Below are 27,445 nucleotides of genomic sequence, written 5' to 3'. Positions count from 1 at the left end.
AATTATTATTATTTTTTTACAAAAATAACCTTAAGGTAGGTCATTAGCCTCGTAAGCCACCAAACTAGTCTGCTTCAATAGAGAATTTATGGGTGAAGGAAAAGGTGAGACATTATTGACTATGATTTGATTCGAATCGAAATCGAACAGGATTGGCATTTCGTCAATTCCAAATTGAATTGGAATCAGTCTTGATGGTTCGATTCTGATTTCAAATTATTATAGTGTCAATTTTAAGCTGACTAAATATAATTAAAAAAGAATATATATATATCACATATACAACTTATGAGATAGTGATCGAAATGTTTTTAATTTAAGGAAATCTAGTTGGAATTATTTAGTTTGATTAAAAATTTTATAAATTTATTTCTTCGAAATAGACATTTAGTTGGATTAAAAATTTTATAGTTTTATTTTATTTTTTATATCAGCTTTGCCCATTATAGTTATCCATCTCTTTTTAAATTTTAAAAATAAAAATAAAATTTTATATTAAATAAAAAATAATAAAAAAATTAATGGTCCCGAACTTGAATGGTTCTATTTGGATTTCTAATTTTTAGAAATTAAAATTAGTTATTCCGGAATTAATGGTTCTGGAACTGCAATTAGGACTCTAATTCACCCTCTTCTTGTGCTTATTTAGGAAACTTAAGCCCCATAAACCATAAAGGATGTCAACGTTATTCCAATGTTTGTGTATATATATATATATATATATATAGAGTGGCTTCCAGATAGATGGCAAGAAACTGAACGAGCATACAATTAGTTTATCCATAGGTGGGGAATCTGACCTTACAGCTAAACAAGGGGGCAAACTACAGCTGCAAGTGACCAATGGAGACAACCAAAATCTAAAGTCTTTACTCAGCTGCTTCACGGAAGATTCTGCAGGCCCCATCAACGTATGGTACGTGTCCAAACCCCATCACTCGACATGCACGTGAACACATGAAGCACTGCACTCCACCACGAAGCTCGAAGCATCAGCATGCATGCATGCATGCATTTGGCCGTGGGTGGTACTTCAAAGAATTCCTCCAAGTGCTGCTATCTTTTCCTGGCCGCTTCTTTATTCAGTGCTATGGGGAACTGTCCTTGACATGACACATTAAACTAGCGTTTGCTGACTCTGATTGGCCAAGCCCACGTGGGCAAGATGCCATCGACCAATATCGCGTCGACAAGATCCCGTGGCTTCATCACTAAACAAAGAACAAGAATCTGTTCACCTCCGAGGCGCATTAAAGAAGTTGATGTGATCGCCATGTCATCAAGGCAAACCTCCGAGGCTCCTCCACGGCATTCCAACCCAAGACGGTGCGTGCAGGCCGTCCTTCGATCCAGCTGCTTCACCAAAAACTGAGTTCTGTGGGGGGAGGAAAAGGAATCTGCTAACCAAAACAGGCACAAGAAGTGAGGTTAGGGTTTGTAGCATATAGTATATATATATATATATATATATATATATATATATATATTCAAGTATTGTTTAGATGTGGACAGTGTTAACAAGCACAAGAAGGCTGAATGATTCCCCCTCACTTCCTTCTCTGGCAGCTCTCTTGGCAGCCGCCGGTGTCCTTTCGCCACCGGAAGCTCCAGAATTTTGATACTTGTGCGGTACATTGCGTCTTCTTTTCTTTTATGTTCTCTTGGCAGCAAAGCTTCAGAAAAATCGAAAGGAAAGCTCAAGAGAGAGTGACTTTTACTCTGAGAGAGCACATGACGGAGTAAGGATGCATGACAACGTGGATGTAGACATGCCAAGGCTACAATGGGGAAGCGAAAAGGCAATCCAACCGAGGACAACACATGAAAGAGTATAATACTACAGCAATGTGATCGATCCCTCGAACGCTGTGTCCAAGTTCGATAACTTTGGAAAAATATAAAGAGTAGATGCATGCATTAATTGAGGTAGACGTACAATTAGGTGAATTAAGTAGTTGTGAGAACGATCATGTTCACTATATAATACGACGGTACCTAAGATAATTTAGTTAATTATTTATCAAGTATTTTATGTCTTTTCTCATATTACAATAATCAATACCCCTCTATCCCTGGGATAGTAAGTATTATTCTGTCCTTACCTGGTCATCTGCTTCTCTCAACTTATTTGACATGCAAAAGCACCGTATGAACTATCAATCCATCGGTTCATTCGTTAACATATGACAAAAAAGAATCAAAACATTAGTTGATGATAGATAGTTTATGGCTTTGATCATATGCATCATATTCCTTCCTTTCGGTACGTAAGTAAAGATGATTTAATCAGGATAAGCAAACAAGTTATTGGCTTTGGTTAGTCGATTTCAAAATCCATTTCTACGATTAGGTGAAATAGTCAAACCAAAATTCACATTGTGTAGATGACAATTAGATGATGAGGGGATGTCATATGAATACATTCAGTTTTAAGACATCTCGTGGGTCTTAAGACAAATTCACTACTGTATGAGTCATGAATCTTATAATTAATATAGTAAACTTTATGAGATTTTAAGACTATAATTCATATTACTTCTTTCGTAATGCATAGAATACATAGTAAATGTCTATACAATGCATTTAGTTTTGAGCACTCATATAGAAGCTCATTGATAAGTACTATTCTCAGTGTATAATCACTCCTATTTTTAATGCTTGCATATATGTTGTTCACTGTATGGATTCAATAAATTACCTAAACATGAATGTCTTGAATATTTTGATAACAAGTCTTTTTAAGTAACTGTGCGGAATTTCATGTTTCTTTTAAGTATTGTCTGTGATGTCAAATATTTAACATGGTACCATTTGTAAGCATTGATACTTTGTAGCGATGAGACCGACACTTCAAAGCGATTAGGAAAATTATATACATGATTTGCCGCCGCCCGCAGTTTTATTAGAAGATGCAACATGTACCATATCTTTGTTGTTGCCCACAGATTTGTTATAAAGTTTATTTTAGCTTCTTCTTTTTTTTTTTACGTATACATCGATCCTTAAATTATTGATGATTTTCTTCAAGAACATTAATGATACATATTGAAATTCCATTCATTGCCTTGTCTTGTTGATGATGTCTGAGATTAGCTTAGCTTCTGACCTAACAAGTAAGAAGGAACACTTGTTAACTTTGTTTCAGATGTATGGATGATGAATCAAGGAATATTTTCAGTTCATTTTGATGTCACTATTGTCTCAACACCGGTATTCTATCAATTATTTTTAGTCAAATATAAACATAGTCAAAATAAGTTGAAATCCAATTGCTACTATGGAAATGTTACACATCCTGGAATCAATGCATTAAATGTGTCTCTATAATCAGGTAGGGACACCTTAGATAATTTCAACATGTAGAATGGTCAATGTCCTCATTTCATTTGGTAGTGTCAAACTGGTTCTGGTGGTGTATCACTTCACATCCTAATTGATTGATGTGCTTGTCATTCAAAATTTTGATGATATGATTTTTTTTTTTCTCATTGCAATACATATTTGGATGAACAGAACTAATTTTCATTTACCTACTTAGCGAAACAGTGTGAGAAAGAGACTGGATCCTACTTTCATGCTATATATATATATTTTTTGATATCTAAACTTGGAGTGAATGAGATTAATTACTTGTTACTACAAAAACAAGACAAAGGAGGTTGACTCTATGATTAATACTGAATGACATTATATGGTGGCACCATGCACAAATGTACAACACGATTACTCTGCATATTCTTGGTGAGTCTCATGATGCACTAATTTATAGTGAGTGAAAGAGATGCTCAAAGTTCTAAAAAAGCAGCTGCTTTTTAAGACAAAAGTATGAAATCACCCTTCTGTTCTTAATGCCTTGTGTTGTGCGTGCATACGCCAACGCCCTTTGCAGACTTGCAAAGATTAATCTTGGTTTCTTATCATTTCATGTCAAATCATTTCTGTTCTTCCCACACGCTACGATGATTCATCCTTCGAAGCTCATAATTATCATCACATGATCCAGCTAGGAACTGCGCAGATCACTGCAGGATCAAAATTGTATATGCTTCTAATCCTATGTTTCCTTGTTGAAATCAGCAACCTATTGGAATTTGTGTCGCATTCCTTGGATTAGGGATTTAACCTACTAATTTTGTTGAAACCGATGAAAATTCCCAGTTGAAAAGGGTGGGTTCTCAAGTAGCACACATGCACCGTATCGAGATATCTCTTCTTCCTCTTCCTCTTCTTCTTTCTCGCGGATGAAGAATGTTCATTCATGTTAAACCAGATAATAAAATTAGTTTCTTTTTCGAAGATTCTTCGGTCATACATCACAAATAATTGAAGGTTTCTGCATCTTAATTAAAAAAATTGATCTTAAATAACCCTAGAAATAATAAAGGAAAATAAATTTGTTTCATAGTTGACCATTTCCTGAGAGAGTGAAATTGTTATATCAAACACTCGTACATCTCTCTGACAAAATGAAATACAAATTATTCCATGAGCTTTGAGCATGAACAGTACTCATCTGAAACATCTTTATTACTCCAACCCATAGATTTGGAAAGAGGGGGACTTATTCATGATGGCATCACTATATGCCATTTCGTTGCCACCAAACTCCAATTTTAAGGTTGAAGCCGCGTCTCATCGAGAAACAACACTCTTTTGACCCTTAGGAAACGTCACATTCATCAATGACAAATGGCCACAGGGTGTATGCACTGAGTCACCACGGACGACACACCAACCAAAAGCCAAACCATAGTAGGCTGACCAGGAAGATGAAACCCGGCACTTGCGTACAACCAGGTGTCAGTGATCTATACGGCAGGCGGTGGGAGTTGTATCGAATTATAAGCAGCGAGGGAAACGTGCTTTGCGCCTCTCTGAACCACCAAAAGCTTCACACCATGGGAATCATCAACCTGCAGAGATGTAATTAGTGGCTGCCTTTGTTTGACCTCACTTCCGTTGTTGCTGTTAATGAGGAGCAATGAGAAAAGGGTCATACTTAGGCATTTGCTGATAGCCTAACATCTTCCTTCCTTTCTATTCTGGTATAAAATAATAGGTGAAAGGGGGAAGACTGATACAAAGAGGAATCATCCTGAACCAAATAAAGGTAAGAGGTGTAGTTGGGTCGTGGCACCAAGAAAAGGAAGCTTACCCTACTTGCAAAAGTTAAGGTTATATCTGCTGCAATCTCTCCTGGCCGCATGTCTTTTCCCTTTCGTGGCAACCTCTTCTGAATTGGTTGTCTGCTAGCTTGTGTGGGCAGATCCGAGAACTTATTGCTTGGGAGACATGGTGAGAGGGAAGATCGTGATCCAGAGGATCGACAACTCCACCAGCCGGCAGGTGACCTTCTCCAAGCGGAGGAATGGTCTGATGAAGAAGGCCAAGGAGCTCGCCATCCTGTGCGACGCCGAAGTCGGCCTCGTCGTCTTCTCCAGCACCGGCCGACTTTATGATTACGCCAGCACCAGGTTTTCCACTCCTTCCTGTTTCCATCTTTTAGTATCTCTTTGAGATGGGGAAGTTAATTAGCCCCAACATTTATTGAGTATCTACGTATTAGATTTCCTTTTTCTCGTGTTTCCTCTGTGAGAGTGATCTTGAATGATCCTCCCGCAATCTTTGTTATTCCTCTCTCTCTCTCTCTCTCCTTTCTTCTGTATGCTCTCTTTTTCTCTCTCGAACTGAATGATGCATGCCAGAATTAGTCCATCCGATATACTTGTCTATATTTCTGGAGATATCTGTGCTTGTAATTGGATTTTCTTGACTGCCTCTTTGACAAACCCTGGAAAGGAGCAAGGTGGTGTCCATTGTTCCCCAGCCAGCCAGTAGTCCCAAATTTAGGTTCTACTTTCCTCCCTATTGCATGAATCCTATGGATCGATATGGTGCCTCTCCTTGACAAGAAAGGGAAGCCAAGTAGGGGGGCTCCAAAAGTTGAAGGAAGATTTAGTTTTTATGTACAAAGACATTTGCATGCTCTCCAACCAATCAAAACACTTGATTAATAGATTTTTCCTTCTATTCCTTGTGAACATTATGCTGGAGAAACATGACCCTGAAATGATCTAACTATATGTAGATATCATCAAACATGCGAGATCATGATGAAGGCATCATGCACAAGCATGCGAGAGCCCACCAGCTGGATTAGACTATAATATTAAGCACTTAATGCAGCACTACTTACTCAGATAATCCATGAAGTGTACGGTACATCAGAAATTATTTTATGTGAATAAGGTCTGATCGAGGGAGCTGATTAAGCTTTGTCGGTACGATGATATGAGCACCACAGGGATGATTTCAAATGGATACCTAGAGTTTGATTGATCTATAGAAGTCATCCATTGTAGTCTTTGGAACTTGAATTGTTCTTCTAAAAGATGATATCTTTTGTTTCACTGAGCCTCGAGTATTATTCTTGGACATAAAAATATAATTTTTTAGGAAAGGTCGCTGCATTACTCATGATTTCCTTTTCATATCTTAGTATCGAGAATGGAAAGAGAGCTCGAACTTCAAGTCAAACTTGGCTCCACTACATGATTTTGTTGCCCTATGTAACTCAATCGAATTGGATCTAGAAAGATGGATGGATTAGTTTGCTAAGCTTGCCATTTTGGCTTTATGTTGATCGAGAAGCTTCGTTTCGTTAATGATTTTTTACAAAATGTTCATTTTGTGCTCATCATCTTGACACTTATGAGATATATATATATATATATATATATATACTCTAATAGAATACCCAAAGCCATTTTTGAGCATTATAGCTTAGATTCTGTTCTCAGCATGAAGTCTGTGATAGAGCGATACAAGAAGGCAAATGAGGAGCATCAACTTGTTCTCAATGCGACTTCAGAAGTCAAGGTATACTAACTTAAGCTCAGTCATGTATATGAGTTCATTTCAAACACATGTTCATTCATTCCATGCTTTTTTATTTGCACCACACCTCTTCTCAAATTTTGCTTCGTTCGCTACATGCATGCATTCTTGAACTACCAATTAATATCCTATTTCTAGATGGAAGGTGCATGAAAACAGATTAATTCTGATACGATACATAAATTAACATAACTTGCAACAATTTTAGGTAAGTAGTTTATCCTCAGTTCTTTGTATTACGGTTCATATGTCTACAATTTTTTAGCAAGATAATTAATGGTGAGCATAGTTATAATTTTCGACGAAGAATTATCTCCGAGTCGATACTATTTGTTGCATGAAGCATGTCTGGTAATATGATTATATATATATTCTGGATGATTTCTAATATTCTGAAACTTTCAGAAGCAAAAACATTTTGATTCTATAATTTTAGAAACACAAACAAAAGAGAGCTTGTGACCTTTCTTTTATTTAGGTTCCTGGCAACTTCTGAAAAAGAGAACTGTGTTCCAAAAGCAAAATCATGTTCAAATCAAGATCATTGTCGTCCACTTGTCACATACTTAGCGTTTTGTCTAAGTCGTGCGGCACCCTTGCGTGTCCATCCGCAAAGGTCAACCTCCCCGAAGCCTCCCATTGTCCCTTAGGATCAACAAAAGAGAGAACGGGTTAAAGAGAACGCCTCACTCAGGATCAACAAGCAAACATCTCCGAAAACACTTTATAGACAATGCAAATTACAAACATACTTTACAAGCTCTGAACAGTTGCACAACAAAGGGTTAAAATGGTCAATTATAGACCGAAAATCTCTCACACATGTCCTCATGACACAACTTTATTTACAAGCCTAAAGCGGCCACCAACCTAACTAAAATGGGATTATTAAGCCTTCGATCATCCCTCTACATGTTGTACAAAGCATGAACATACCAAAAGATACGGACATACATAAGCATTACATCAAACATCCTGTTTAGAAGTTTGTCCGTGACACACTGATGATTGTTTTAGAACTCTAACTAAGTATTCCCAAAGTGACTCGTCATTAGTTACTTGATCTGACATGACTGTCGACGACTTTGCTTAACTTAATCTTGTAGTGGATACTAAAAAAGATCTTTCATCGTTTTCCAACTCTCTACTCTAATAAACATTAGCTTCCGAGTTAAAAAAAATTAGGAAGTTTGTATTGATGAAAATATCACTACGAGGAAAATCCTCCTTCATATGGATAAATAGAGAGCACCATATCAAACACATATATTATCTCTTGGTTTCATTTCTATTATTAATTTATGAAATTTGTGAAAATGATTTAATATGGGCATCAAACTTCTTCACATCCATGCTAATCTGAGGCTGACTTGTGCAATAGCAAACAGTCTGTGGAGGAGTACATACCTAATACTGTCGATACTGTACCATCAGAAGATCAATATCACAATCTTTCTGTAAATCTTTGCAAGAATGGAACTAACATGCAAAAGGCAAATAAACATTGTTTGTTCAAGAGCTAGAATTAAATTTCATGACATTTTTATAGAACTATTTTTTTTTTCTTGATCAACTTCAATAATGAAAATGCTAGCGAAGGTTTAACAAGGATTTTATTGCAATCATCCATCGAGAATCTTGGTATTTTGTAGAATTTGATTATGGTAAGCTTCTTCTTCATATCATATCGTGTTCATGATATCCTTCCGATATCAATTTCTTTGATTCAATTACTTAGAAACAATGCTTTACAAACTTACATCGGAGAAGCAGTAGTCTTTAGAGAGGGTGTTGCGTAACTATCGATTATGTTCTTGACAGGTCCTGACACATCGAATCAATTGCTTCTTTGAGTTCATCATAGTTAGGGCCTTCTCTTTTGTATCTATCTCCTTTCAACATTATTAGCTCCAATCTTCTCTCTCTATAGGAAATTACAAATGAATGATGTGTTGTTCTTTCACATCTAACACAATTTAGAGAAGATATAACTCTTGATCTTGGTTTCCTCCCCAAGAACATAGGTCTGAGCTTAGACCTTCTCTTTTGCAGCATCATAGTTCTCTCCATTCTTGAAATTAGGCTCATCTACTCCTTTGTTTTAGGTCCTATTCCATGGTCCTCTTCAAATTAACGAACGAAAAGAATGCCAATTTTATCAAATTATCATATTCTGAATGATATCAAATTTGAAATAGAGAGAGAGAGAGAAAAAAAAACAAGATGTATGGAGGAAAAATAAAAGAGAATAACTCTTTACTATTTGACTACAAAAACATTGGAAGTCTGATTTCAAAATTGCACTTAGGGCAGACAACTACACAATGATATAAAGTTCTAATTCCCCAAGAGATGATTAGTTAGATTGCACGATAAAAACTAACACTTAGAGATAGTGATCAATTTGCAATTGAAGTCTAAAATTTATCAAATAAGAAAAAAAAAATTTCATCTCGATCAATCTGCTTTTTTTTTTTTTTTTTTTTTTTTTTTTTTTTTTTTTTTTTTAAGGTTAGGTAGAGATGATCTAAGAAACCCACCACTATAAGTTTCAGGTGAGACTCAAATTATCATCAACATCAATCAATTCCACTATGAGAATCTTGAGATTCATGTAGATACGTCCACCAGCTTGATCAGTCACCGAAGCTTCAACTTGATGATGAAGACACACACATAAACTACAAACAAATTGGCAATGTATCTTAATTGCATCATATGCTCTTTAAATCGTTCAAAATAATAGATTTCATTGGCTTTTCACTTAAGAATGTATGATCATACTTGTACTTAGTCTTCAGACACAAGGCTTGTTAGGTTCCCTCCTCATGAAGTTGATCTCGAGTCATGATCATGTCTTTGGTCTCAACATCTTCGACCATGATTTCTTCATCATCAGACGTTTAATAGATGTTTCCATTTAGCTTTTCATATTTGGATTCTATCGAATTCGGTGCAAGATTTCTGTTCGTGTTTAACACTTGATTGAATCTTTTTTGTTGCAAGCTACCTGAACATTCATGAAGAAGCTCTCCATGTTGATCCTGCCATTAATTAATTAGGTTGCTGATGATACTGCTTTCCTCAACCATGCCATTACTCATGAAAGATTTTTGAAATCATAGGCTTTAGATCTAACATATTAAACCTTTTCTATTGAGACAGCATGAAAGTTTCTTGTGTGTCATTAAATATAATGAATCAAAATCATCTTTTAAGAAATAATACATCCTTAACCTCATATCTCGAGAGTCTCGGATGATGACTACTCATGCCAAGTGTATCATTCGATCCACTACTTGTCTTCTCGACTCATTAATTTATATGTAGGTCTTATCATATTCTATGATATAATGATTTATTGAGGTTGATGTCATGAGCTCTCAATAGGCACCCAATCTAGGGTTGATACTTACAGCTATTGCATATCTAGGCTAGATTAGAATACCCATTAACTTAATTTGGGATAGTATTGGCAGAAAACAATACACATTGAGTTGGGTTTGAGATGGTTTGGTATCCAAATAATTAGTTAGTCTTTTATTGGAGTATAGTAAAATTTATGGATTCCTTACCTACATGACAACAAATTGACTTTTTTTTTTTTTTTGATACACTTAAGATGGATTAAGATATTGGTTGTTCGAGGATGGGATGAATACATGTTAAAAAAATAAAGTGGTTAATTAATTAAGTTAGAATAAAAATAATGGATGTCCTATTTATTATTATTATTCCTAATCAAAATTTTCATGCTAATGTAGTCCTTAGGTCAATGCAAAAATATAATGAAGGGAGAGAAGGGGCAAAAGAAAACATGGGTAAAAAATTAAATATACAGCTTCTTATTTGAAAAATATGAAATATTTATCTTAAAATACTCATAGGGCTTAAATTTACAATCCTAATTTCGTAAGCATGGTTGTGTAGATTAAGGTACCGGGGATAACCATATCACTCTTTGCTCTAACCCAAATCCATTAACTTAAGATGCTTAAATAAAAAAATAATAGTACACCCATCAAGCTCTTATAAACCTATGAATATCCTGCTTTCCTTCCACATCAAAATTGTTGGAAGATTTCAACTAGCTTAAGCATATTGAATTAATAGATTAGATTTAATGAAGTTGATGGATTAATTATTTTATAGAGCCATCTTAATTGGGACCACCACCGTTGCACCATATCTTGACAAGAATATAATTAAAACTATGCTTGTGATTTCCTACAAATACTTTTTCTAAAGGGCTATAAAACAATCATCTCTTTTTGACATGGAAGATTTATAGGTTTTCTTATAATGTTTCAAATCGAAAGCTTGTGAGCATATTAAGGGTTATAATGGTAATCAACTTGTAGAACAATCATCTTTTATCGACAAGCAATATTTATAGGTTTCTTAGATGTTGCAAATTGAAAGTCTTGTGAGTAAATTAAGGGATATAAAGGTAGAATCAACTTGTACAACAATTTGTGTTCTAAAATAAACATAGTGGCTTCACTGAAGATCTTCATCGCTAGCTTTTTCTATTGATCCATAGCACCAAGCACATCAATATTTCGATTAATTAACTTGCTGGCTAATTTCTCTCTAAAAATTTTCACCCGGAGATCTAATGAAATAGACGATTATTGGGTCTTTTTCTTTTCTTTTGTAATAACAGAAATAGCTAATGATCTCATTGTTTGAACGAAAAGTATTTGAATAGCTACTGAAATAGCTACCTTTCTTGGTTGAATAGGCTACACTAGCATTCATCTCTCCGGTGGCCAATAAGCAAATCTCCCGGTCTCTTTAGTCAACAGCTAGCTGTTAAGACCACCAATCATGAAATTGAGTTCTCAAGGAGGGGTTAAAAAACACCTATAGATAATAAGGAGAACTAAATGTCAGTAATTAATAATCTGAATTTTAAAGATGCAATCAATTATGAAACACTGTCTAATCTGGAAAGGCAAGAGAAATAGACTTCGGCTGAGGAAGACAATGAGTGCCAATTGGTATCTTCAGCCTGCAATCCAATGTCTGGAGTTCTGCATAAATTTTCTTTTCATATGGGCATAAGGTAAAGCCAGATAATAAATTTGTCAAGAAAACAAAAGTAAAATTTTAGATTAATTACATATTGGTTCCATCACATATTGTACTTATCCATGCCTAATCACAAAATATATATATATATATATATATATAAACAACATCATCATTTTATCCAATATTTGTTATATTTGAACCAGTATCATTTAATTTTGTTAGTTGTTTGACATATTCGACCAACATATACTCATGATTATTGATACATGAAATGATATTATTATCTTTTAATTTAAACATAAATGTAATTAACAGAGATATACAACTTTTACTTGATTAACTTTCTTTATTTGTTCAGTTAATATTCCTTTCTATTTTAAATTAAAAATAAGAAAATAGTTCGTAAACATACTGGAAAAGGCTAAAGAAATAATAAAAGCCCATCAGATTCTTTAAACATTCATTCTGTTGACATCTGAATAACATAAGGTCTTAAATGTAATAAATTTAAATTAGTGGTGTCAGGTTCTTAAGAGAGGACTGAAAAGTGAATTAATCCAAATTGTGGGTACCATATGTAAGTAACCCTGAAAATTTAGCTCAATAATTGTATCCCAGAAATAGGAGATGGTCCTTTCAAGTCACCCAACAAATACCTTGTTAATCAGAGAGCCATCAGATTCTTCATTTTTAGTAGCTTGATCCTTTCAGCTTTGTTATAAATATTGTTCAAGATCATTTATGGTGAGTCCTTAAGATTTGGAAAACCAATGTTAAAAAGAAAATTTAGCATAACTAATAACTGCTGAGATCACAAACCCACCCCACCCATCATTACAATAATTAATTTAGAAAGTTATGGTCATTTAACTAAGAAGGAAATAAGTTATTTATTGGGTATGGAAAACAACTTATATACACAGTTATTTAACTGTAATCTTGAAGAAATGCCCTGGGTCTGTATTCATGCAATCAAAGTTAGATTAAGCATGATAGTTGAAACACAGAACAATTCGTAAGGTAGCAATGACTTAAAAAAGTATAAAACATGAGTTCAAGTAATAAATTTAGAAGAATTACTCAGAAAGAATACTGTCTAAAATCTAAACTATATATGTCGACAGTTCTAGAACAAGTACTTCAATCCTTTACTGTATGAGTAGTTAAGAGTTATATGCAACATTTACCATCATATTTGAGATTCTAATTCACATCACTGTATATATTTGAAGTTTGCAAACTGTAGTCAAATAGATATAGCAAATCCAATCCACTTCTGACATGGATTGAATTTTGTGCTTTGTACTTACAAGTTTTGGCAAATGGAGGTAGCAAGCTTGAGGCAACAACTGCATAACTTGCAAGAAAATCATAGGTATGCTCATTTTGCCCTTCACACATCCAAATGAAAGCATTGTTAGCCAAAAATTCTATTACTTTAAACAAGAAGAAAAACTTCTCTAGCAACATGAATGGTAATTCTGATCACATTTATTGGTCTCCTTTAGATCTGTAAAGATGAGGATATCAAGACCAAAGAAGTCTAATATCATCAGTATTTTCTTATGAAGTACATGATTCATGTATGTCCAGCTTTATAGGGTCAACACAAGTGCACTAGCCCACCACATCCACTAATAGATCAATAAACCAACAAATAAACAGGAAACATAACAACAATCTTTTCAAAATCATTTAAGCTTCAACACAAGATGGCAATAACATGTGTTTACCATTTCTCTGTCTCCCTAAGAAACTTTCAAATTCACCAACTAAAGAAAAGCTTGGAAAACAGGATTTTAGCAACATCAATGGCTTGAATAAAAAACTAGAATTTTAAATTCTACATAAATTTCCCCTCTAAAGATCATCAGATTATTGTCAGATGCTAATTGGGCAACAGCAAAAAATAAAAATCAGACAAAAGGAAAGTTTAAGCTGAAGCAGCTGGTAGCAAAACATTTACAACCAACATTTACCAAAGGAAAGAAATCAACATACAATACTGAAATTCACACAATACAATACAGTAGAATGAGGTTCCACTTCACTAATGCATCCCAGTCCTAGGAATAATCATACACGTTTTAAACAGTACAAAAATCATCAAATAGCATGAACAACTTTGATTCTTTAACAGTTAAAGAAGGCAGCATAGATCAAACCACTATCTCCAGATAGCAACTTTTCCAACTCACGACAAGAAATAAGTGATGCTCTAGCACCAAATATAGGGCAATAAGAAATAGTTGCATGCACAAGGATGTATGCAAAAGAGAATATATGAGAGAAAATCATAAAAGCTATAGGGAGACATGCATTTAAGACTCTAGGAGAGCTGAAGAATGGAAAGTAATAGGCCAAAGAATATACATAGCCGTAATTCACTTTTTACAGCATGAGTTGTGCAAAAATACGAACTATAGTCAAAAACTGTATAGAACTACACACAAAAAAGCAACTTTCCAGTATGCATTCCTGCAATCTTTATCACAAGTTAATAAACTTTTATCTTTGTTATCATAAATTGTATTGAGATAGCAAGTTATTAGACATGGATACTTTGTCATGTAACGATATTTTTCTGCTTGTCTGTTTTCCACAGTTGCCTTTAGACTAGTTGCAACATAGTTCTGATGGTTTTGCATTAGATCTATTTGCCAATCCTCTATTGTTTCTGGTCAAATTTTCAGTCATAATTTTCAAATGCATTTCATTACCTGGAGACCAAATAACTTTTTTGTTGTCAAGCTCCTAACTGATATAATGTTCCTTTTGTTCACAAAATAGGTGACTTACATACTAAAGCCATCAGATAGTTAGCTGCAGTGTGTTTTTTCACCTTTTGATGGCACATCCACCTCATAGTAGCTTCTTGAACTATTACTGTATGTTTTCCACTATGAAATTTTTCTAGTTAACAGTTTTTATATGCTAGAATGAACTTGTTAAAAGTAATTAAGAGGTTGATCTCTATGACTTATGCAAGTTCCTACTGAATTAATATGTTGATTGTAGTACTACATGTTACACAAAAAAAGGGAACAATTATGTCACATAGCTTTTGCTTTGTGTTTTTCATAAACATGTCAACTAAAAGCTAAGGAATTTCATTTGGTAACATTCAAACTTATTCCTAACAGACCATTGTCCTAAACACTAGAAGAAAGGATCAATAAGGTCATTGGATGAACCCAAGCAAAGTGGTTACTTTTGTTTCTCTAGAATTATTGACAGAAGGAAAAGGAACCATTTCCATGCCATTACTTTTTAGAAAAAAAACTGAAAACAAAAACCCATGTTCCACTTTTCCTTCTGTAACCCTTCACACCTGCTAATAGCTGCATATGCTACTTATTGCTTTCCTGTACTAATAGCAACATTGAAGGTGCCCTTGTTGCTTAGAGAATTGGCAAATGTCAAAATAAGGAGAAGAATTGTCCATGTAATACTCAGAAATCTGGAGAAATAGGAGCACTCTAGAAGAATTCTCCTTTTATTAAACACTGCTCTCATGTAGTACTCAGAAATCTGCTCTCGTGTAGAACTCAAAAATCTACTCAGAAAACTGATGAGCAGTGTTTACTAAAAGGAGGTTTTACACTAATGAGAATAGATCAACACTATAAGTAAATAAAGTTATCAAGTCGCATGCTAAGAAACGACAACTACCAGAAGTTCTTTGAGGATATAAATGACTTTTCAAACTTGGTAAAGACATCTGGTCAAAGTAAAAAATCATCTCTCTTAGTTCTAGTTGTTGATGATCTTAATGTCAATATCCAACTTAAAATTAGACTTAGCTATCTGATTATCAGGAAATAACAATTGGATATATGGAATTACCCATATAAAGAAACATTCCTCTTGACACTAAATATAAGCTTTAAATACTGGTTGATCTGTATCGGTCCACCCAATTTTGGTTTGTCCAACCAAGCACCAGTAACAGGCCATACTATTTAGTAACATTCAGTACACCAGTCTTTTTTTTTTCAGTGATTTTAAGCATCATAGATCAAATACATATCGATATATTAGTGCCACATTGGTTTGACAAACTTTCAATACACACCTTAGTGTAGACATCAAAGTCGTATTTTTAGGTATGTGATCTTCAAATCAAGGATTTTAATTTCGAATGATACCGCCCGTATCGGGTGGTACGTACCGATCCACCAGCAGACCGACACGCGGACCCCCCGCTACCGAGCAATACCGTCGATTGGAGCTATTCCCACCCCGTTATCACTCGAAATCGGTCGGTGACGGTCGATTTTGACCGTCACCGCCCGCTACCGGGAGATATTAACTGACGGAGAAGGAAGAAGAGGGAGAAAAAAAAGGGAGAACCTGGAGATCCGATGCTGCTCTCCCTCGATGATCTCGATCTGTCACCGCCCTCCCTCATCGGACGTCGAAGATGAGATGTCGCCTCCTCGTTTGAGGCGACGAGGCCTCGGCGTCATCGGCGACTTCTCTTTAGCCACGCAGGGAGAAGAAGAGGCTTCACAGGGAGAAGAAAACGAGGTTTCTTCTCCCCACGCAGGCCGAAGAAACGAGGCGATGTCGCCTCAACGATTTTGACCTTTTTTAATTTTATTATATATATATATATATATATATATATCAAGGTCTACCATATCGAAGCGTACCGCCCGTACCGGGCGATACATACCGGTTCGATAGGTTACCGGTACGCGGACCGCCCGGTACCGCTACAGTGCTATACTATAGCACTGCTACAGTATGAAAAAAAAAATTTAAAATTGTTTGGTACACCGGTACCGTACCGTACCAAGCCCAGGTCGAAACGCCGGTACGGTACGGTACGACGAACCTTGATATATATATATATATATATATATATATATATATATATATATATATATATATATATATATATATATATATCGGTATGCCAGAGCATATCGCTCGGTACGTTCATACTGTATTGTATCGAGCTAAGCTCAATACTTTGGTATGGTACGAAATTACGAACCGTGCTTCAAATGACATCAATTAAAAAGTTGAAACTGCATCCACACAATCTTAAATTAGATAAGCAGCAATTGGACCATAAAATCTTAAATTTTATAACAAAAAGCCAAACAATAAACCTCTATGCAAGAATGCCATTGAAGGGTGCCCTGAACTGAAGAAGAGTTCCAGATCAAGATGTGTTACGAATGTCATAATCTTAAGCTATCTAGAATTAAGTTGCCTAGGTAATCAAAATTCCTGTAGTAAAATTCTGTTAACGATAACAGACTGATGAGAGTGCAAATCAGCTCTTCGATTGCATCAAATATCCAAACACATAAATTTTATCACAAGAAGAAGAATTGTAAATGATATGATCCATTCATAAAATATATACAAGACATTCATGAAAGGAACAGTCATCAACCTAGGAAATGAGGAGAATAAGAGTCAAGCCTATGGATCAAACAACCAAAATCAGATATGCAATGGAGTAGTGTCAAAATGCTACAATGAGTAGCCTGAATAGACTTTGTCAATGATCATTTATACATAATGGGAAAAAGTAACTCTAATGGAAGAGCACATATTACATCTAAACCAACTATTGCAGGCAGTTGATGGGAGAAGAGCTTTCTGGCCTGAGCATCAAAGATTTACATGATTTAGAGAACCAACTAGAAATGAGTCTACATGGTATCCGAACAAAGAAGGTCAGTAGTCTTTGCAACATTAAATGTCTCTTTTCTTTCGGCATTCCTAATGCTGTAAATTTCTGTTCTGCAGGATCAACTTTTGACGGACAAAATTCAGGAGCTCAAATGGAAGGTTGTGCAGAAATTAAAACCCATCCTTCTCTGTTTAAGTTCAGATTGCAGCTAAGATGCTTAACTATTTATTCAATGGAAACCTTACAGGGGAACCTCATCTACCAAGAGAATATGGAGCTCCACATGAAGGTAAACCTCCTTGATCAAGAACATATGGAACTACATAAGAAGGTACATTAATTAGAAAGCTGGTAGACATACACACTCAATCTAAAAACTCCATCAACAATCTTGTGGAATAACAAAAATTAATTTGTCTTGCACAAACTAAGCACTCAATCTTCTACAGGTTTATGAAAAAAGGGTAGACAATGGTGACAATAGAGACTCAGCTATTTCATATGGTTTCGGCATTGCGGAGAAAGCAAATGCATCCAATCATCTTGAACTAAATAGGCCACAACACCAAGCCAACAGGGAACAAACTGGAACATCACGGCTATGGTAACCTTTCTTTCCAATACAACAACCTCACAGGTATCAAAACCTAATGTTAACTGTACAATGTTCAACTGGATTTGTGGCAGTCTTGGATTGCATTAAGGAGATGGTTCAGAAATCAGGGTTGGGTGTGTGCACTTCCATCATAATCATCTGAAGAATTCAACAATGTCATTTGATCAATCACATTTGGTGTTTAAGGAGGAGAAGCATCAATTGTAATTATGCATATCATATGACAGTAAGGTAAGCTTTGGCATTATGGTAAGAATGTTGATATACAACTTAGGTAAGTAGGGTAAATCATAGGAACAAACTCTCTACTTGTAGGGGTAAGGTTTTGTACATTGGCTCTTTTTCAGACTTCACAATGATAGTAGCCTCATGAACCAAGCTACTTTTTATATTATTTAATTAGAACTACCTATTTTTAGCAATTTAACAGAATAAAGTGGTGAAGACGAACCATGTAGTTAAGTTTAATAATTTTGGAAGTCACTAGTTAGCTTTCTCTTTTTCTCCTCCAATTAAACAAGACAAATACCACAAAATACCAGTTCAGATTGCCACAATAAAAGAACATTAGTTTTTGAATGTTTCTAGAAATTGAACAAGTAAAAGCTTGGAACACAATTTCACGGACAACATTAGTCATCAAGCACCATGAACACAAAAAGAAGAAAGTGAGAAAGTTTGTTTACAAAATAAAGCGCAGCAAGAAGTGTATAATAATAGTTCAATCAGACAAAGAGAAGAAATTAACAGAAGGCTAGGTGGCAACCTTGCTGGATATAGGCAATCCAGTCAAGAAGACTCTCTGAAAAGCAGTTGTCAGCTTTCACAAGAGAAATGCCAGGTCCTACCCACAAGAAGGAGACCTAACATATTTTTAGGCATGTTCCACTAATCCTTTAAAACAAATTAAAATTTAATTCACCCAACTACTTACAAAAGTTATTGAAATGTTGGAGCTCAAAAAGGGGAAAAAAAAACCCAATTAAATTACTCGTACAGTCAGCAGTCTTATCGGCCTCCCCGAGAATGTGCCCAATATTAAAATCTAGAAAGCTTTTTACTGAAATCATTTTAAATTTCAATGGTATCTAAGACAATCCAGGGATGTTCAGAGTCTTTCACCCTGGAGATAGGAGATAAGTGACATGGATGCACTAACAACTGATTCTCTTGTGCCTAGTTCAACGAGTAAAACTCTCTGAAAGGTAAAACTATTTCATTCATCCTCCTTGCTTTATATAGAACAGAAAAACATTGTCCTGTATTGAGATCACCACTAAGAAAGGTATCTTTATTGTGTCATGTAAATCACTAGTCACAAATAGGATCCACGTATATGAAGAAAAACATGTGCCAGGATTCAGTAATTTCCATGCTTGAACAAAAAATTAAGGAATATTTCTATATTAAATGCACGAGGACCATTTGCATTATAAGCAGGATTATGAACAGAGCATCACAATTCACAATACCTGATAGGGCATATTATGGATTCTGACAAGTGGACACGACCCCCACCACATCAGCCCAAGTGCGGAGCCTTGGGAGGCAGACGCAGCGCCACGTCGGATGCGTCACCAGAAATCCGGGATGGCGGTTGTTCACCTCCCGCGCCGTCTGGGGCCGCACCAACCAGCGTTGCCCCAACAAGGACCGCTTTGGGAAGCTTGGAACGGCACCACGTGACGCCATTCCACATATCCTGGGTGACGAACGTCCGAAGGTACACTCGCCGCTCGGGGAGTCGGCCGCCGCGCGAAGGCCGCATATGGCCGACCCTCGGGCACTATGATAAAAACCCCTTGCCAACATATGACAAGGGACACTTGGGACAATAGAATTCCACTAACTTGATCTTGAGGGGCCTAAGTCGAGATCCCCCTCCCCATCCCGACCTAAGCTAGTGTGCAGGAATCCGACGGCGACAAAGGTGGACGGGCTCGTTGAAGAGGCGCATCCCAACCGAATCTGAGCTCAACCCGATTAGGCGAAGACCTCGTCCCCGAGATGGTCCTGGACATCGCCAATCGAACCAAGCCGTACCGACCCCACGGCCACGGCATAAGGTTCACCAACAATACCCTTGACATGACAATGCAATACCAGCGCTTAGGATAGGTGCTTGCAGGAACCACGCCCTAGGTTAGTGCAACTGAATTCCCAGTTGCACTGTACAGTATCAGCCATTGCTTGGCAACACATGTAGTCCATAATGCTCATTATGTTTTGGTCCACCCTCAAAGAAATTGGACTGCCTAATGTTTCTTCCAGAAGCTGACCCCTTCACAGCTTCCCCAATGTTTTAAGAGAATACAAATATGGTAAGCTTCTCTTATAGGAGAAAATTACGCAGTATAGCAGGTCTTTTATGGCTTAGATATTTCCTGGTCTACCATGAGACTGAAAGAATAAGGGCTTATCTAGTGCACGAGGCTCCTGCCAATACGTGGTCTGGGGAAGGTTAATATATGCAAGTAGTTTCCATGATTTGAGTCCTAGTCTCCTAGGTCAAAAAGGGGCAATTTCACCATTGTATCATAAGGAATCTACAGCTACATAAAAGTTATAATTTTCAGCTTCATACTACTAAAATTTACACATATTATCCAAGTTAAAAATTGATTGCTAACTACACCAAAAAAATTACAATATTTTATGAAAAGTTCAATATTTCAGAGGCTTCTAGCAAGCTCAGCAGCAAGCCTGATGGGGTCATCTAGAAACATATCCAATGTTAGCCAGGGCCTTTGCAATAAGAAATTATTAAAAAGGACTCCCAAAATATAATCTAAGTTTGTGTTTTCGTGTATTCTAACTATCAGAAGCTTTAAAAAATATAATTCTTTAATAATGGTAGACACTTCATGTTTATGCATATCTGATGGGAAGAAATGTAACTGAATATTCATTAATGTAGTCAGAACCTTGGAGGTTGCACATTTTTCTGTTACTGTATTTCACGAAAAATATTGAAACTTTGAGTTTATACTAAACTTGGAAGTACTTATTGAGAATAAAATAGCAAAGAACAGCTTCTAGGACTTTTATTATAGAGAAAAACACTACAAGTCAATATTCATTGATGATTTTAAAATCATAAATCAAGAGACAATTAAACTTATAATTTAAGAAGTTACAAATAATGATTTAAAATATTTCACATAAATTTCACAAATAAAAGTCAAGGAATATAGACATACCATAGAACTTCCTGCAAGTTATACAGTTGTTGCCTCAAGCTAGTTACATCCTCTTATCATAACTAGACAAGCAATCAACCAAATTTAGATACATGACATAGATAAAGTGCAAATGGCATCCTTATGAAAAAACACTGTTTCTAAGTTAAGCTATAAAATCTAAGTGCTCATGACAAGTCAAATGTAGACAATAATTTACTAAAATAAGTAAAGAAAATAGACATGCTTACTAAGGTTTTCTATTAAGATAATTAGTCAAAAAACAAAGAGCAAATCAGACAGACTTAACGGGGATTTTCTTGACATTTCCTAGAGATATGTACAATTAAATTATAATTGTATTGAGAGGACTGTGGCCTCAAACCTGTTACTTCGAAACTATTCATGAAAGCTTCAAATGAAAGATTGACTCCATTGAGCATAATATACAGCAATCATGAGATGAAGAATCAAACTTGTAAACAATATAACGTTTGCACCATGGACAAAAGAAGCAATTGTGATGGCATAAAATGTATTTTGATTTGATAAATAGTAAAATGTATCAATACTAGTTGAATATTGGCACACATTCATCGGATAATTTATTTGCTCATTAACTAAATTTTCTAGGTCAGATATTCATGAAAGAGTGCTGTTTACGCTGTTCCCCTTTTCATAGTTTGACAAAGACCCAAAACATATCTAAATCATATGAATTTTAGTTCCTAAATATATTGCACGTTAGAAATCATGTTCAATGGGACTGAGAATCAGTTGGACCATAAGTTGCTACATAAAATACATAGCAAAAGTTATACTAAAAGATTTATTTTATCAGTTACATCATTCTGGACGTATATGTATGCCTACCCAGAACTTCAGTTTTTTCAGGGGATTGTAATACTTGATGCAAATTTGATAACAAGAAAAAAAAAAAGAGCCCTTACGCACAAAGGACTCCACAACATGCTACCCTCATTTACATAATTTTAGTGCGTAACCTCATCCATCAAAGAACAATGATATCCACGCCATTGAGCAGCGATGGCGCAGATCCTACAATGCGAACACTAAAGTACTCCCCGAACTGTTATCGACCCTAAAATAACTCAAAAAGGAAAATAAAATAAATAAATCAAAATAATGGCTTTGTATCGCAACCCACAAGAGATCATTGAGGAAATGTACAAAACTTCAATCATCAGGAAGGGGATGGGGGGAGAGGAGATCCGCTTCTCACCTCAGTTTCCACCAGCACGGCGTCCGCTCGTCTACGAGCAAACTCACAATTGAATCAAGAGATCAAACTCGAGACCGGTGCAAGAAGCGAAAGAAGGGTGGAGGAAGCAGATGGGTTTGGCTCTGGCAATTGCAACGATAAATATCGTCTCCTTCTCGAGGAGGCGCATAATATAATAAGCAAAAGAAAGGCGAAACAAAGGGCTTAGCATAGATCCACGTCTCCGCCTCCAATAATATATGTACTTCCGGTGCTTTTTATGTATCCATGCACTATTCGTTAAACACACCAATTAGTCGATCGATCAACGAATCGGTCGGCACGTTACATCAACGCATATGTTCCTTTGGATATAAACAAGGGAGACAACTGGGCTTAATCACAGCCGTCCACGTAGTTTGGTTGATTAATAAAATACTGGGCCTCAGGATATAAAGGAAATATGTTCTATATTAGATAGAACACGGGGGAGATCTGGCTTTATCACAGCCGTCCACGTCGACTTGATCACTTGGTTACTGGAGACGTCACACCAAGACAAGGTTATCCTCCCTCGAGTAGAAACAATGCGGGAGAATTGGACTTCATCACTGCCGTCCACGTGGTGCGGTTGATTCAATCGATCTCTGGAATCGCGACAGCAAGATGTCTTCGGAGAAAAGGGTGACACGCCGTATCCTTTTTTCCTAATTCTACCCTTCTTGGCTACCTATCCAGTGACTGGAGGAAGAAGCAGAATTTGGTGGGTCCCTATTGTACGGTCGGGGTTAGGATTATCTGCGATCGCAGTAGAGGAGGTTTTTATAATAACTAAAATTTAGAGAAATAAATACAAAACTGGAAAAGAGAGGGGTTTGCAACCCTAAACGGGACGCGAACGGCTCTGCCCTCGTTGAACGATCTCGTCCGCCTCGAGTCTCTCCGTCGCGCTTCGTCTTCGCATAGGTTGGTTCTCTCCACGATCTCATCATCTTCTTGTCCTGCGTCAGTTATATGCGTCTTTAGATTGCAGCAAATTGAATGAATGTTTTGTTCACTGAATCCATTGATTTTATTTGCCTGTATTTTCTTATCCAATGTTGATGCTCTTCTTCTCGCTCACTGTTTACCCTATTGGCACAAATATTAGAACTTTTTGCTCATACACATAATTGAAGAGATGCTGTGTGTGCTAACTAATATGTTCACCACTTGTTCCTTTTCTTGGCCAGGAGAAAGCGGCAGTCATGGTCAAATCGAATCTTGCTGCTGAAGTTGTATATGATCCTTCAAATTCTCGTACTATTAAATCTCGTTCCGGATCGTATGCTAATGAAAGACGAAACTTCATGGTATGACACGATTCTCTTGTTCTGAATACTGAAAAGAACGTTAAATGCTAATTTAGATGCTCTTTTTAGGAGTTGATGATTGTAAGAGTTATCTGTTCTTGAATATTCTTATGCTTCATCAACTATTCCAGTGAGAGTAATTGGTGATGCACCAAATATAAACCTTAAAACTAACTATATTGTAAGTCTTCTATCTACTTCTATCAAGATTCATCATTTAAATTTTCAATTAGGTTTCATGCATTTGTGCTTTCTAAGGTTCATAGGCATTGTTTAATTATAGACAAGTTGGGGTTCGTACTATGTGTAGAAAATGTTGTTTTTGAAGCATTTAGTGAGCTATAATTAGTGAAACAAGGGGTCGCATGAATTGATATTAAAATTCTGATTTCCTTCGAGCAAATATTACACAATTTTTGGAGTATTTTATGTATGACCTTCTTTTCTTGAATAACTTCATAATTCAATTTTAGATGTGACTAAAGTTTGCATCAATGATTCTTTTCTTGTTGCTTATAATGGTCAAATGTAGAAGCCAGCAACATTGTTACTAGTATATGCAATTTCATGCATCAATCATGTTCACATATACAATCCCAATTATTAATTTATTCTTTTACTATAATTTGATTTCTTCTGCAGTCAGGAAACCTTGCAGATATGTACATGAAGCCGATATCTAAAGAATCTGATGATCAGTCAGACAGTGAGAATGAGAAGATGGACATTAGGAAAATATTGAAAGATGTTGAATACTTGGGTATGTAGTTTTATAATTTCAAAATTAAATCATGTAGTTTACTTCTCAGATCTTTTATGAGGATAATCGTGTGTCGGTGAGACACTGGAATATTTTAAGTGGAACTTTTGCATGTATATATAGCTAGCTTTTAAGCTCCAGTAGAAATTATTTCTGAAATATATTTCCACATGTGATTTTGGTTGGGCATGTATTCAATTTGTATTTTTTTAATTTGGTAATAAGCTTGGTGACAAGATAATTTTTTGTTGGCCATTTTGACAAAATAAATTTTGGTGATAAAGCTTTTAATAAAAATTAAATAGACACCTCAGCAAAGTCACCTAGGTAAATTTTATATTTATTTTGTCAATGCAGATAATTTTGTTGCTAATATTCACTTCATTTTTGTGTTATTTGTTGAAATATTCTTCACCTAGTGCTTGTGGAAACATGATTTAGTTGATTCTTTATCTTCTAGATTTTAAATTTTAGAGCTGATTTTTTCTTCTTTAATGATGGTATTTTATCCTATCTTCTCTCCTCTGAAGGGGGAAAGTTTTTATTTAGAAATGCATATTTCAGAGTCTACACCTATGCTTGTTTAGATTTGTGTTAAATTTTAGCTTTTCATCAGAAACAACAATGAGAAGAAATGATTTTATCTGAGATTTGAAACCTCATGGTGATGAACATAGGTCTGACTATGACAGGTTGGGGCATCTTGGGGATCATAATGTCATGGTGTCATCCCCTTTTCGCCTTGTATGTCTTGATCTAAGAATGTACATCTGTAATTGATCTTTTTCTGAATTGAATTACATATGCCATCTTGGGGATCATAATGTCATGGTGTCATCCTTTTGGCCTTGTATGTCTTGATCTAAGAATGTACATCTGTAATTGATCTTTTTTTGAATTGAATTACATATGCCTTCTTATGCATAGATCTGAGTAAATGTATAATGGTCGATAAAAGTTCATATAGATATGTGTGTTTCTGGATTTAGTTCACTGGGAAGCTGTTAAAAAATCTTGATATGTTGACCAAATTAAGAATTTACATATTTGCTATTGTAAGATAGGCTGCTACCATGTATAGTCATGCTTCTAGTAGTTCTGAGTCTTGCCAGTAAACTTCAGTAATTTGAAAAGATTAATAAAATGTTTTGATTAGGTATATAACGCAGATGAAGTATTGTCAAGTAGAAAATGCAATTTAAGAATCATGAGTTTCACCTTATGTTTCCAATAGATCTTGTTCTTGCTCTGGGTTGTGTGCTTACATCTGGGCTTTTCTTTACCCTGTTTGTCTTATTATAGAAAACAGATGTCTGATATTACTTTTACCCTTCTTGACTATAATCCTGCTCTACTGAGTTCTGCATAGAGTTGTTAGTTTCAGGCTGGGTTACTATTGATCAGCGGATAATTTTGAATCTGCATATTTAGTCCTTGAATTGTCATTGCAGCTTTTTTAAATAAGATGTTATTTTTCCATCCTATGCTGTAATTTTTACTTTTGCTGCTCTTGTGTTTCGTTAAGGTGCATCAAATATGTCGTGGAAAGAGAGGAAACAGCATGAGAACCGAAAAGTAGTTAGTTTAGGTGGAAAGGTAAGAACATATCAGACATCTAGTTGTTTCGTTAAATATCTGTGACTTCATTGTCTTCTGAACAGCCTCCTAAAAAGCATCGAACACCGTTAAGTGTGGCAAAACCAGCTATGAAAAATCAGAAGAAAAGAGAAGAGAAGAAAAAGGAAGAGGTGGTTTTTTCTTTTTTCAGTATATTCTCTGTTTGACCTAATGGGATTCTGATTCATAAGTGATATTTTTAGGAGCTGATTCTTGGCCGATTTGCGCTGAAGAGTAACAGTAAAGCCAGGAAGCCAAAACCAGAGGGCAGGGGGTTGAAAGCAACCGAGGGACATTTCAGGAAAGGCGTTCTGAATGTCAAGCATCTTTTGGCTCCCACCACATCCAAAAGTAGCACTTTTGACAACAAGAAGGGGAAGAAGAAAGGTACGGGTAAGAAGAGTAAAAGAAAGGGAAGTTGATTGAATGTGCTAAAAAATTTTGTTGTGCCAATCATGTCTCGCAAGGAATTTTTTTTCTTTCATATGTCAAGGATTGCAAGAAGCCGTTCATCATTTGAAGCTTTATGTACGTTGTTTTAACCAGAATCTAGTTTTATTGTAATTCTAGACATAATATATATGATTTCTTGGACAGGAACGTACAGGAAAATTCACCTAAGATCTTTTTTCTGTTTCTGCAAATGCCGGTGCTGTTACCTGATTTGTTATTTCTAAATTCTTTAAATGAAAATTGTTACTAGTTGTTATTGTCATCATCGAACTGTTTTTAATGATCACTTGATTGCTAAGGAAACTTCTCTGACATTTTTGCTGAATCATAATGTTCTCTTTATTTTCTCATTGCTGTGTTGAAAACAAACTCGTTTCCTCATCTGGTGAGCCTACAATTCAGGGGGTTGTCATAAAGTGTCTGAGATCCTGATACTGGCAGGAAATTAGATGTTTAACTAGAGTTGAGCATCGGATCAAGAAACATGTGGTGAACAACATGGAGGGTTTATCCAATGAAGAGAGCATGAAATGTGTTGTTTAGTTAGTATGTAGCACCAAACTAATGCTATTTGACCAGTAAGTGTTTCTCAATAATCCTTTTGTGTATATTTAATAGTATCATTTGGTGTATACGAATAAGGTCCAGAAATAAGGTTC

The 27,445-nt window shown here is 35.7% G+C and overlaps 2 protein-coding genes and 1 long non-coding RNA gene across 14 annotated transcripts; 2 read left to right on the top strand and 1 right to left on the bottom strand.

The window, feature by feature from the left end:
- Positions 1-4,895: 4,895 nt before the first annotated feature.
- On the top strand, positions 4,896-18,594 carry LOC135651628 (MADS-box transcription factor 23-like). 8 transcript variants are annotated; one of them, XM_065171857.1, is made up of 8 exons: positions 5,187-5,474; positions 6,801-6,879; positions 13,248-13,309; positions 17,531-17,630; positions 17,704-17,745; positions 17,835-17,876; positions 18,037-18,191; positions 18,275-18,594. In XM_065171857.1, exons 1-8 carry the CDS (start codon positions 5,293-5,295, stop codon positions 18,288-18,290), a joined length of 678 nt encoding a protein of 225 aa, XP_065027929.1. In that variant the 5' UTR covers positions 5,187-5,292; the 3' UTR covers positions 18,291-18,594. The 8 variants fall into 8 exon arrangements, with proteins under 8 accessions (XP_065027926.1, XP_065027923.1, XP_065027925.1 ...); XM_065171856.1 differs by having other exon boundaries at positions 5,188-5,474; positions 17,835-17,918; XM_065171854.1 differs by adding an exon at positions 4,896-5,110 and having other exon boundaries at positions 5,254-5,474; positions 17,531-17,918.
- On the bottom strand, positions 7,429-22,841 carry LOC135651629 (uncharacterized). Of its 5 annotated transcripts, none has more exons than XR_010501882.1 (4): positions 22,626-22,839; positions 21,404-21,465; positions 11,625-13,325; positions 7,429-7,542 (listed from the first exon to the last, which is right to left on the bottom strand). It is a non-coding gene; the product is annotated as an uncharacterized LOC135651629 (long non-coding RNA). The 5 variants fall into 5 exon arrangements; XR_010501880.1 differs by lacking the exon at positions 7,429-7,542 and adding an exon at positions 8,244-9,020; XR_010501881.1 differs by lacking the exon at positions 7,429-7,542 and adding an exon at positions 8,244-9,005.
- Positions 22,842-23,430: 589 nt separating this feature from the next.
- On the top strand, positions 23,431-26,929 carry LOC135650681 (uncharacterized). Its single transcript, XM_065170203.1, has 6 exons — positions 23,431-23,570; positions 23,837-23,956; positions 24,599-24,716; positions 26,242-26,312; positions 26,378-26,464; positions 26,537-26,929. The coding sequence occupies exons 2-6, from the start codon at positions 23,852-23,854 to the stop codon at positions 26,753-26,755; spliced, it is 600 nt and encodes a 199-aa protein (XP_065026275.1). The 5' UTR covers positions 23,431-23,570; positions 23,837-23,851; the 3' UTR covers positions 26,756-26,929.
- Positions 26,930-27,445: the final 516 nt, after the last annotated feature.

Source organism: Musa acuminata, chromosome BXJ3-10, assembly GCF_036884655.1.
Source record: "Musa acuminata AAA Group cultivar baxijiao chromosome BXJ3-10, Cavendish_Baxijiao_AAA, whole genome shotgun sequence".
Classification (NCBI taxonomy): domain Eukaryota; kingdom Viridiplantae; phylum Streptophyta; class Magnoliopsida; order Zingiberales; family Musaceae; genus Musa; species Musa acuminata.
The sequence above is the reverse complement of the archived record's forward strand: the minus strand, read 5'-3'. Positions and strand labels throughout refer to the sequence as shown.